The following is a 13299-nucleotide window of genomic DNA, read 5'->3' on the forward strand; positions in this document are numbered from 1 at the left end:
ATATTAAAAATTAGCTGCATCAGATTACCCAGGCTCCCTTCATTAAAAAAAAAAAGGTTAAATTATCAACGTAATTTAAAATGAATGGAGAATCAATAAAAGAATAAACAAAGTCTAAAAAACTTACTTTCTGACAGGGATCGAAAAATCTCCATTTATAAGCTCCCTTTAAAATTTTTTATTTTATAAATGAGTAAAACCATTTAATGGTTAATTTGCAGATATCAAAACAACCAGTGTTAATAATACCTAGTCAGTATGTATTAAATTATTCAAAGTAGGGGTAGCTATTAACAAAATTCTCATTTTACAAAAATGTGGCTATGGAATTTTAAATTATGCAGCAGTGTGACATAAAACACACGGATAAAATCTCAATGCATTTATAGAGGGTTTTTTTTAAGAATCAAAAAGTAATATTTTCCAAATTAGAAGGTTATTACCAAATCATGTGATATGTGTAAGAAATGCATACACCAATAAAAATCAAACAAAAGATGGCTAATGTTTTACGCATTTAAAGTTTTATTTTATAAATAAACACAACTTGTTCTTAGGAGTGTGACATTTCCTTAATACTGTCAACTGTTAAAATCAAACTGAATTCTTGGGTCTACTATCGTATATAGCCTTTTCTTCTATCAAAAGAATAACAAGGTTTTGCTTACTAACTTATGTTAGTGTCTGGTGAAATTACCCGGTAAGTACATACCTTCCCAGCCTATCGAAAACCGGGGCACTTGGTTTGCTGACATTGTTAAAGAATAAGTCTAACTGAAATGTGTGCGGCGAGGTCTCCCTGTGAATGAAACAAAGGTGAAATGTCAGCCTTTACAATAACCAGTTCCTAAATTAAAACAAAAAACAAAGTAAGTACAAATTTAAAAGCAAGTCTAGAATTAAGATAAAATATTCCTAATATTTAAATAAAACAGAGTTAACTGCAATATTTCCTGTAATTTTATTCACGTCCAATTCTCAAGTAGTCAACTAGTCACTTTGAATATTACTGAAAAGTTTTTAGCCATCAAGTATCTTCTGCCTGCTGCTTGGACCATTTTAAAACACACAGCCATTAAAATTTTTTATGTATTTTAATGGCAAATGCTAATTAATCAAGATATATAGTTTTTTAATTCTTTATATCATTATTCTATTGGCAAAAAAGAATCAGGAGTTAACTTTAAGTTGTAAATAATAATTACCATTTAATTTAATAATTACCATTTAATTTCAACTTAACCCATATTCATACAGGACTATAATAATTTGAGCATCAGAGCCCTAAACTGTGACTTAAAGCCTAAACTGCAATTTGTATAGCATTAATTTATATAAATCGTTTTTTAATCTTTAAAAGTTTAAAGCCTATTTAATTTGCATTAGAATGAAATCTTACTATATACCCTTGACTGAAATTCCTCTGCCTCAACTAAAATCAATTTTTAGACAACGAATGCTTTGTTTATTCACAAAAAGTCTAAATGGTAAAAAGTGTAATGCCCAAAGTACTATGGAAGAGATTCCCTTATGTATTTCTGATAGAAATACAAACAGGCACAACCATTCTGAAAGACAATATGGCAATACAACTCAGGAGACTGAGAAAATGCTCACACCATTTAATCCAAAAATACTTTTCATTACAAAGTGTTTCTATGGAAACACTGATACACAAAGATTTTTTTTTCAAGAGGAGATTCATTATACTAATAATCTGAAAACCAGAAATCATCTAACAGTCCCCACTTCAGGAACTAGCCAAATAAATGACAGTACATTGACTTGTAAGATTATACAGTCATTAGAAATCATATTTTCAAATAAAATTAGATGATGTGAAGTACTGACATAATCTTAGATGAAATAAAGGGATAAACAGAATAGTATGCACCTGGGTCAGAGCAGCATCAGACATTTTATCTCACCCAAGTTCAACTATATGTGCTCAACAACTCAAGTCTCTCTTCTCCTATCTTTTGTCTTATAACCAGACCCTGGCCTCCAAAAGGAAAGGAAAAAGCGTTGAAATGCAAATTATCTCCTCTGGAGGCAACAAAGACTCAGGTCCTGGTCGCTGAAAAGTGCTTTAATGAATCCATGGTAGTCTGACTTCACAAGATTTTCACCTTAAAAACTGTTGACTCTAAAACCTAATCTCACATAAGATACACTTACTCCCCCTCCCCAAAATACACATATACACATATGTATACATACAAATATACATATATATACATACATATATATACATATACACATGCTTCAAACCACCTGGGAAGCCCCCTCAAATGCTCACATATAAATTTAAAAACATAGGACATCAAAATGCTAAGATTCTCTCAGAATAGAGGGATTACAAGGATTTTAATTTTACCTTACACAGTTTGAATTTTATAATGAGAATATGATCATAAAGTGTCCTGCACAAATATATGACCTCTAACATTACTTTCAACCTTGAGATTTCAGGCTTCCCAATATCTTATTGGGTTGGCCAATAAGTTCTTCTGGGTTTTTCCATAAAATGTAGTAGAAAAACCTGAATGAACATTTTGGCCAACCCAATACATTTGTATTACTGAACTAGTACTTCATTTTACGGTTTATAACATATTGTGTATAATGCTCTTTCTGGTAACAATTTCATGTTTGGAATTATTAAAACATGAATAGTCATTTATTCCCAGCTAAGAAAAAGGAGAGGGAGAAGACGGGAAATGTAACTCTCTTACCCACTGCAGCTAATGACAAGAGGTCCACTTTGCCTGCTGTTACAGCCAGCCTCCAAAATAGACCCCAAAGACTCCTGTACAGTTCCCTCCCACATTGTACCGGTAGAATATGTAGCCAACAGAATATAGTTAAAGCAGTATATTGAAGCATGTAACATATGCCATTTCTGATATTAAGTTATAAAATACAGTGACTGTGGCTTTCTTCTTGGGCATGCTCTCTCTCATTCTTGGATCACTCACCCTGGAAGAACCCATGCTGTGACACAGCGACCCACAGAAAGGATCTCCTGGCAAAGAACTGATGATCTCCTGCCAACAATCATGTGAGCGGGCTTCTAAAATTCCCCAGCCTCAGTCAAACCTTCTGAGATTGCAACCCGAGGCCTATAAGTTGGTTATAACCTCATGAGGGAACTTGAACCAATCAAGCAGTGCCCAAGTTCCTGACCCTCAGAAATAGTGGGGGATTGAGTTGCTAAATTTGCTGAGGTTTGTTACACAGCGGCAGGTAACAATAGAGCCTTCTTGCCCCAAAGCAGTGCAATTAGAGAAGTCTGCTGGATACTCTATCATTACTCTATCTTTCTCATTCTACACATTCTAGGAAAAGTAGAAAGCAACACAGGAAAACAGGAGTTTTTATTTCCTTACACGTGGCAAAAAAAGTTAACTATAATGATCTGTCATATAAACATTAATCATTCTTATTGCTTTGTTTTTATGTTTTACCTTTAAATGACCTGAAAACATTTGAAGAATTTTATATCTACCTCTACAAATAACAATCTGCTTTTCACAACTATGAAGAAATGACCTTAACTTTGAGTCTGTACTGTACCAGCCGCCACTACGTAGCTGGCTTAACTCTTTCATGTAATAGAACCTGAGCTGTCAAAGCATGGACATGTCACAACGTGGCACTGATACCTAGGCTATAAGCTAAAAACCCACCAATATATTTATTATACATATTAATGCCTCCATAACCAAAATTTAGCTTTTATCTCCAATTCATGTAATTAAAATCAGAAGATGATGATGATTATTCACATTAGAACAAAGATCAAATTCCTCTGTTTTATGTCAGTTGTTAAAGTTATCAACAACTCCACATCAGGGAGTTCCCTGGCAGTCCAGTGGTAAGGAACTTTCACTGCCGTGACTTGGGTTCAATCTCTGGTCAAGGAACTAAGATCCTGCAAGCCTCATAGCACGTCCAAAAAAAAAGAATAATTAACAAAAACCAACTCCACATTAGGAACAATGTCTTACATTTGGTTTATTTCCCACAGACCTTAAAAGAGAGAAGTGAAGCTCAAATAACTACTTGCTCAGTACAACTAATGGCTAACGTGAAGCTAAATATTTACAAAAAGACACATGTATCAGGCTAAGATGATCACCAATAAGGCATGAAAACTAACACTATAATATAAAAAATGTAATATAATAAAAGATATATTTCTCAATATTCAGATGCATTTCTTTTCAAGGAAAACAGCACATTAAAAATACTCTTGTCTACTATACTGTGCCACCCTACAATAGTTTGGAAAATATAAACCTATTTCTACCAATTTAAAAAAAAAGAAATGAAGAAAGAAAAACTTAATCTAGTACTTAGGTCAAATAATTACTCTTTTCAACTTTATAGTAATATATGGATTATACAGAAAACTTAACAGTCAATTATAATGCAACATAACTAAAACTGAATAAAGTTTTATTTTTGTTGTTTTTTTACTTACAAAATATTAACTTAAATTTTTGCATTTGGACATATGTTTCTAGGTCATCTTTAGTCAAAAACACTTTTAAAAAAGAAAACTGACTCACCCATACGCTCTATTGTCAGGCAAGCTGCTATGGGCTCTTACTCCCGGGGGTATGACTCGAACTTCATTTATATAAACCACACATGGAAAACGAACCACATCTATATGAGAACTTTGCTTTAAGAAAAGAGAAGAATATACTGTAAGCAAAACACTTTGTCTAGTCAAAATTTATTCACCTTCAATTTGTTTCATTTAGAATGTTACAAATAATTTTTAAATAAACACTACCATTAAAACAGTACTATTATATTATAAATGGTGTAAAAACCATTTTTAAAAATAGCCGATGAGGGACTTTTCTAGGTGTCCAGTGGTTAAGAACCTGCCTGCCAATGCAGGGGACATGGGTTTGATCCCTGGTCCCAGATAACGATTCCACACGCTACGGAGCAACTGAGCTCACGTGCCACCTCTACTAACCCCACGTTCTAGAGCCGGCCAGCCGCAACTACTGAAGCCACACGCCCTAGAGCCCGTGCCCTGCAACTTCTCATCACAGTGAGAAGCCCAGGCATCACAACTAGGGAATAGCCCCCAATGGCCACCAACTACAGAAAGCCCAACGCAGCAACGAAGACCCAGCACAGCCAAAAAAAATTTTTTTTTAAATAGCTGATGATAAAATGTACCTAGTTAAATCCCTTCATTTGTATAACAACATTTTCTGCATCTGCTTCCCTGCTGCCTTGCCTGGGCCAATACAGACCAATAATCCCTCACGGCAGGGGTCCCCAAGCCCAGACCACAGGCTAGAAGGGGCCACACAGCAGGGCATGAGCGGCAGGCAAGCAAACGAAGCGTCACCAGCAGTGACAGCGGCTCCCCCTGGCTCACGCTGCCCTGAGCTCGCCTCCCGCCGGCTCACTGGTGGCATCAGATTTTCATAGGAGTGTGGATCCAACACACGTGAGGGACCGCGGCGGCAGGCTCCTTATGAGAATCGTCCCGAGACCAGCACCTCCCACCCACAGGCATGCTGTCTCCCACGAAACTGGCCCCTGGTGCCCAAAAGGTTGGGGACTGCTGCTTTAGTGGAAACCTCTGGAGCCAGATGCCTTTCAGAATCCTGACTTTCTGAGTTTTTAGAAACTAATGATACAAACACTGCATATTACTTAACACCCCAGTCGTTTCTGCGACAGTACCTTGTAACCAAAACATTATTACTTCTGCAGCAAATGTATAAACATTCACAGTAAGTAAAGATTATAACAAGCATAAAGTCAGTTCAAAGCACAGCATGTGGCCTGATGAATTCAGGGCAGATTTTTCCTGCCATTTTTTGAATTTCTGAATTATAGATGACAGATTGTGAATCTCTTAAATTAGCTTAGTTTACCAAACTTATATACTAACTAATATCAAGAGATCAAGGGAAGTCATTCAGGTACTGATTAGATAAGGTAAACCCTCTCAAATTAAAAAGAGAGAAAAAAATCCACAAACTTAAGAATTTATCGGGACTTCCCTGATGGTCCAGTGGCTAAGATTCTGAGCTCCCAATGCATGGGGTCTGGGTTCAATCCCTGGCTACGGAACTAGACCTCACATGCTGCAACTAAAGAACCTGCAGGGCACAACGAAGATCAAAGATCCCTTGGGCCACAACTAAGACCTGGTACAGCCAAATAAAGCAATAAATAAATATTTTTTAAAAAGAATTTATCATAATAACATAAATGGATACCATAAATTTAGTATACATTTATTTCTATGTATCTGACACAAGATCAGAAAAATTAGCTCTTGTGATTAATAATTTTAGAAGAAATTTTTCACACTGTTTTTTGGACTATTATTTTATATCAAGTTTTCCTAGCAGTTCAGCTACAACTACTAACCCCATGCTCAAGAGCCTGCCAGCCGCAAGTACTGAAGCCCACGAGCCCTAGAGCCCATGCTCTGCAACAAGCAGCCAACCATCACAGCCTGGCGATTGAAGTTTTTAACAAAAATGGTTCATATTATTTGTATCTAGAAGGACTGAGTCCTGAGTGCTCTTGAAGTTGCAAAGAATACTATGTCTCTCAAGAGACCAGAAGACTGGTCAGATGAGTCTTTCCTAAAAGGGGATAGAGGATAACTTTCTAATTTTGCACTTTAAACTCAGAGATTAAATATAACCAAATACGTAGGTCTAGAAATCTTAATATAAATTTAACTATTCAAATGTACTTTATACTCTCAAAGATATACAAGAAACAGGATGAACATGAATTGAGGCCGACTGCTAGCTCTTTTCCAATACAACTCTCTTATTAGAGTTAGGCACAAGTGAACTAAAGACTGAATTTCCTAGATTCGGGGAAGCCAGTGTGAACATGTGATTGGTAGATTCCGATCAACGGGATGGAAATGGAAATGATGTAGGCAACTCTGGGTCGTGTCCTTAAAGAGAAAGTTCTGACTTCAGAATCTCCTGCTACCTCTTCTTCTACACTCTGCTGCTTTTCTAGAACACACGTTACAGTGAGCTGTCTTGGACAATGCAGGAGATACCCTAAGAATGGGAGAGGAAGAGAAGAGAAAAGCCTGTCCCTGACAATGTAGAGCTGTCACGTTAGCCCTAGAATACTTACAGTCAGATTGAGAGAGAGAGTCTTATTTTATCTAATCCACCGTTATCCTGCTTGATGGCAGCAACTGAAATTGTATCCTAATTATTACAAACATACCGTAGGTATTCAATAAATACTACAGTAGACTTTTATAAAAGAAATAACCATTCTGCCTCAAACTTTGGTTCTATGTTTCCTTCCTGTAAATAACTCATTTATTTAAAAAATCTACTGCATAGAAGCTCCTTTGCTTGTATGGTTAAAAATTATCATTAATATTTACAAAGGAAATTTAGAACAAAACTTTATTTATTCTATCTTCCTCCACCCTGCCCCTTTTCTATTTAATGAAGGGTATTAGTAGTAGTTACGGTATAGTCACTGTGGACCTAAAAAAATGAACTTAAGGTTTTACAGCTTTTCAAAATCTATTTTGTTTATAAGTAGAAGTTTCTATATTAGTTGCTATCACTTTTATTCAATATTTACTTCTAAACATTTATTAAATGTTTATAATGTTTCAAGGTATGCTAGGTCCTGAGAATATAAAGACAAGACATAATCCCTACCATAAAGGTACAATCTATTGTGGTAGACAAATAGATAAACTACTATGATACAGACTCACACAGAAAACTTCAAATTGGAAGGAGTACTTACCTAAATGAGATTGTAGGCAAACATTTGTGAAGGGAAAAGAAGAATGTCAGGGAAGGCTTCCCAAAAGAAGTACCACCTGATCTAAGTAAATCTTTAAGGAAAACAAGAATCAGTGGAACAGAGGGAGAAAGAGCTTTCTAGGCAAAGTGAGAAGCATGCACAAAAGGAATGCAAACAAGAACTGGGAAGCTTCAAGAAGTTACAAGCACAGTTCACCAAGGCTGGAGGGCAAAATGTGGGAGAAAAGTAGGGCAGAGTAGCTTGTTGTTGTTTAATCAGTAAGCTGTGTCCAACTCTGCCTGTCCGACCAGGCTTCTGAGTCCTTCACTGTCTCCTGAAGTTTGCTCAATCTCATGTCCATTGTGTCTGTGATACCATCCAACCATCTCACCCTCTGTCAACCCCTTCTTCTCCTGCCTTCCATCTTTCCCAGCATTTGGGTCTTTTCTAGTGAGTCAGCTCTTCGCATCACATGGCCAAAGTATTGCAGCTTCAGCTTCAGCATCAGTCTTTCCAGTGAATATTGAGGGTTGATTTCCTTTAGGATGGACTGGTTTGATCTTGTTGTACAAGGGACTCTCAAGAGTCTTCTCTAGTACCACAATTAGAAACCACCAATTTTTCAACCCTTACCCTACTTTATATATTATGGTCCAACTCTCACATCCGTACATGACTGCTGGAAAAACCACAGCTTTGACTAGAGGGACTTCTGTCAGCAAAGTGATGTCTCTCTATTTAATACACTAAGTTTGTCGTGGCTTCTCTTCCAAGGAGCAAGTGTCTTCTAATTTTGTGGCTGCAGTCACCGTCTTCAGTGATTCTGGAGCCCAAAAAGAGAATATCTGTCAGTGTCTGGTTTTTCCCCATCTATTTGCCAGGAAGTAATGAGACCAGATGCCATGATCTTAGTTTTTTAAATGTTGAGTTTTAAGCCAGTTTTTTCACTCTCCTCTTTCACCTTCATCAAGAGGCTCTTTAGCTCCTCTTCACTTTCTGCCATTAGAGTGATATCATCTGCATATTTGAGGTTGTTGATCTTTCTCCCGGCAATCTTGATATCAGCTTGGGATTCATCCAGCCCACCATTTAGGATGATGTATAAGTTAAATAATCTTCCCTGGTGGCTCAGATGGTAAATAATCTGCTGCAATACAGGAGACCTGGGTTTGATCTCTGAGTTGGGAAGATACCCTGGAGAAGGAAATGGCAACTCACTACAGTATTCTTGCCTGGGAAATCACATGGACAGAAAGCCTGGCGGACTACAGTCCATGAAGTCACAGAGAGTCGGACACAACTGAGTAACCAGTAATTTCACTTTCATAAATTAAATAAGCAGGGTGACAATACACAGCCTTGATGTACTCCCTTCCCAATTCTGAACCAGTCTGCTGTTCCAAGTCCAGTTCTAACTGTTGCTTCTTGATCTGCAGACAGGTTTCGCAGGGGACAGGTAAGGTGGTCTGGTATTCCTATCTCTTTCAGAATTTTCCACAGTTTGTTGTGATCCACAGTCAAAGGCTTCAGTATAGTCAATGAAGCAGAAGCAGATTTTTTTTTTTAATCCTCTTGCTCTTTCTATGATCCAACGGATGTTGGCAACATGATCTCTGGTTCCTCCACTTTTTCTAAATCCAGCCTGTACATCTGGAAGTTCTCGGTTCACATACTACTGAAGGTGAGCTTGAAGGACTTTGAGCATTACCTTGCTAGCATGTGAAATGAGCATAACTGACAATAGTTTGAGCATTCTTTGGCATTGTCTCTCTTTGGGATTGGAATGAAAACTGATCTTTTCCAGTCCTATGTCCACTGCTGAGTTTTCCAAATCTGCTGGCATACAGAGTGCAGCACTTTAACAGCATCATCTTTTACGATTTGAAATAGCTCAGCTGGAATTCCATCACCTTCACTAGGTTTGCTTGTAGTGACGCTTCCTGAGGCCCACTTCACTTCACAATCCAGAATGTCTGGCTATAGGTGAGTGACATCATTGTGGTTATCTGGATCATTAAGATCTTTTTTGTATAGTTCTTCTGTGTACTCTTGCCACCTCTTCTTAATCTCTTCTGCCTCTGTTAGGTCCTTTCCATTTCTGTCCTTTATTGTGCCCATCTTTGCATGAAATGTTCCCTTGGTAACTTCAATTTTCTTGAAGAGATCTCTAGTTTTTCCCATTCTGTTGTTTTCCCCTATTTCTTTGCATTGTTCACTTAAGGCTTTCTTATCTCTCCTTGCTATTCTCTGGAACTCTGCATTCGGTTGGCTATATCTTTCCCTTTCTCCTTTACCTTACACTTCTCTAAGAGCTTCATCCACTGCTGGGAAGTCATCTCCAAAAATCTGTACCTCCATTAAGACTTCTCTTCTGAGCCCCAGACCACTACATCCAACTGCCAGCTGGACATTTCCATTTAAATGAACCTCTGGCACTGAAATCTCAACAAGTCCAAAACTAAACTGTCCTGTATCAGTGATTGATTCTTTCTCATTCTCTCGCACCTAAATAATTTCTTCATTTAAACGTCAAGTTCTATTGATTAAACCTCTAAACAGCTCTCAAATCTGTGTATTAGGTACAAAAGTAACTGCAGTTTTTGCATTGCTGAAATTTGCTGATTGATTTTGGAATACATTCTTAATAATGTGGGTATGTTATCATTTTAATGTGCATTTCTGTCTTTTTTTTTGCTAATGACTTATTACGTGCTGGTTTTTTTGTATTTATTTTAGACTATGGAAATGATGTTAGACAAAAAGCAAATTCAAGCAATTTTCTTACGAGTTCAAAATGGGTCGTAAAGCAGTGGGGACAAATTGCAACATCAACAACACATTTGACCCAGGAACTGCTAATGAACGTACAGTGCAGTGATGGTTCAACAAGTTGTGCAAAGGAGACAAGAGACTTGACGTTGAGAATAGTGGCTGGCCATCAGAAGTTGACATCGACAACCGAGAGTCATCATCAAAGCTGATCCTCTTACAACTACACGAGAAGCTGCTAAAGAACTCAACATCAATCATTCTACGGCTGTTCAGCATTTGAAGCAGACCGGAAAGGTGAAAAAGCTCTATAAGTGGATGCCTCATGAGCTGACCAAAAATCAAAAAAAATCATCACATTGAAGTGCCATCTTCTCTTACTGTATGCAACAACAAGGAATCATTTCTTGATCAGATTGTGATGTGTGATGAAAAGTGGACTGTATACGATAACAAGCGACGGCCAGCTTGGTGGCTGGACTGAGACGGTCCAAAGCACTTCCCAAAGCCAACTCTGCACCAAAAAAAGGTCATAGTCACTGTCTGGTGGTCTGCTGCCTGTCTGATTCACTACAGCTTTCTGAATCCTGATGAAACCATTACATCTGAGAAGTATGCTCAGCAAATCAATGAGATGCACTGAAAAACTGTCAATGCCTGCAGTCGGCATTGGTCAATAGAAAGGGTCCAATTCTTCTCCACAACACCTGACTGCACTTTGCACAACCAACACTTCAGAAGTTGAATAAAGTTTCGCCTCATCTGCCATATTCACCTGATGTCTGACCAACCACCAAGCATCTCAACAATTTTCTGCAAGGAAAAAGTTTCCACAACCAGTAGGACCCAGAAAATGCTTTCCAAGAGTTCACAGAATCGCAAAGCATGGATTTTTCATGCTACAGGAATAAATGAAACTTAATTCTCATTGGCAAAAAAGTGTTGATTTTAATGGTTCCTATTTTGATTAATAAAGATTTGTTTGAGCCTAGTTATTAATAATAATTTAAAACTCACAGTCCGAAATCACAATTATATTTGCACCAACCTAAGATTTCCCTTCATTTCTGTGGTCATTCTCTAGTTCTAGACACTATGCCAAATTTCTTGGTTTTATGAACAAGTATGGTCTCTTCTTATCACTCCAAAAGTATAGCGTCAACATGCCCTGGTTTTCCTCATCTTTAGGCCCTCACTCATGCCACCGTCTTTGCTCAGAACTCTCCCACACTCCTCTCCCAACTCCATTCAGATGTCAACTTTCTCTTAAAAGCCAAGTCAGATCAAGTCTAGATGAGTGCTTACCAAACTAAGTTCCAATTGCTTTTTTTTGAAGAGATGTTATACTTTTATTCATCCAATAAGCACTGTATAGCAGATCACACTGTTTAAAATTAATTTTTAATTGGAGAATAACTGCTTTACAATGTTGTGTTGGTTTCTGCCGTACAACGATATGAATCAGCTATAAGTATACATATATCCCCTTCCTCTTGAACCACATGACCCCACCCCACCCCTCTAGGTTGTCACAGAGCACCAGGCTGAGCTCCCTGCGTTACAAAGCAACTTCCCACTAGCTAGTGAGAAGCTATTTCACATACGGTAATGTATAGTTTCAATGCTACTCTCTCAGTTCGTCTTCCCCCACTGTGTCCACAAGTCTGTTCTCTATGTCTGCATCTCTATTCCCACCCTACAAATAAGTTCATCAGTAGCATTTTTCTAGATGCCATATATATGCATTAAAATACACCTGTTTTTCTCTTTCTGGCCTACAATGTTGGCCAGAGCCTCTGTTTAACAGGCTCTAGGTTCATCCACCTCAGTTCAACTGACTCAAATTCGTTCCTTTTAATGGCTGAATAATATTCCATTGTATATATGTACTACAATTTCTTTCTCCGTTCATCTTGAATGGACATCTAGGTTGCTTCCACATCCTGGCTATTATAAATAGTGCTGCAATGAACTAATTGCTTCTTTTAACTCTAACCGAACCAATTGCTTCTTTTAACTCTCCTGTAGTGGTATTTCAAAAAGACAAGAATCAAGTCTTAGTTTACTATTATATTCATAGTGCTCAGCATATTCATTTAATGAAAGAAAGACTTTTAACAGGTGCTTAATAAGAACAGACTGAATTGTGTTTTCAAAGCTAAAAATATTACAGTGAAGTAGGTGCTTAAAATACCTAGAAGAGTACATATACCTAGAAAGACAGGCTGACAGTGGGAAATCACAGAAGGTTTATGATTAGAGAGGTAACAGGAAACTGAAGAATAGACTAGTTGGATTCCACAACTCGGCCACCTTTATCTAAGGAAGAAGTCATTCTGTGTTTAAGTCTTTCTATGACTAACAATGGCCCACCAGTTCTCTATAACTAGAATTCTATCACTTCTAGCTACTCTTACATGATGAGTTGCAATCCTGGCAATTTTTTAAAAAAATATTTATTTACTTATTTATTTTCTTTGGCTGTGGTGAGTCCTGGCTGCAGCACTCGGGATCTCTCGTGCAGTGCACAGCCTCTCCAGTTGTGGCACGACGGCTCCAGAGCACACAGGCTCAGTTACACCAAGGGTGTGGGGTCTTAGTTACTGGACTGGTGATCAAATGCTCATCCCCTGAATTGCAAGGTGGACTCTTCACCACTAGACCATCGGGGAAGTTCCCATCCTGTCAATCTATAACCGAAATTGATCGTACACCTATTCCTTCCTTCTTAGTCCC

The 13299-nt window shown here is 37.8% G+C and overlaps 1 protein-coding gene across 20 annotated transcripts in view; it reads right to left on the minus strand.

Annotated features, from left to right (window-relative positions):
- The window catches only part of VIRMA (vir like m6A methyltransferase associated), a 149950-nt gene that overhangs the window by 43900 nt on the left and 92751 nt on the right, over nt 1-13299 (minus strand). For all 20 annotated transcript variants that reach the window (XM_081496955.1, XM_081496951.1, XM_081496949.1 and 17 more), the window contains exons 2-3: nt 4575-4690; nt 713-799 (exon numbers count right to left, since the gene is read on the minus strand). Coding sequence is in view for 8 of the 20 variants with exons in the window: in XM_081496946.1 (XP_081353072.1) it covers nt 713-799; nt 4575-4690 (203 nt within the window). In the remaining 12 variants the exon portion in view is untranslated. The remainder of the gene's footprint in view (nt 1-712; nt 800-4574; nt 4691-13299) is intronic.

Source organism: Giraffa tippelskirchi, chromosome 6 (assembly GCF_054371585.1).
Source record: "Giraffa tippelskirchi isolate mGirTip1 chromosome 6, T2T-mGirTip1v1.2.pri, whole genome shotgun sequence".
Classification (NCBI taxonomy): Eukaryota; Metazoa; Chordata; class Mammalia; order Artiodactyla; family Giraffidae; genus Giraffa; species Giraffa tippelskirchi.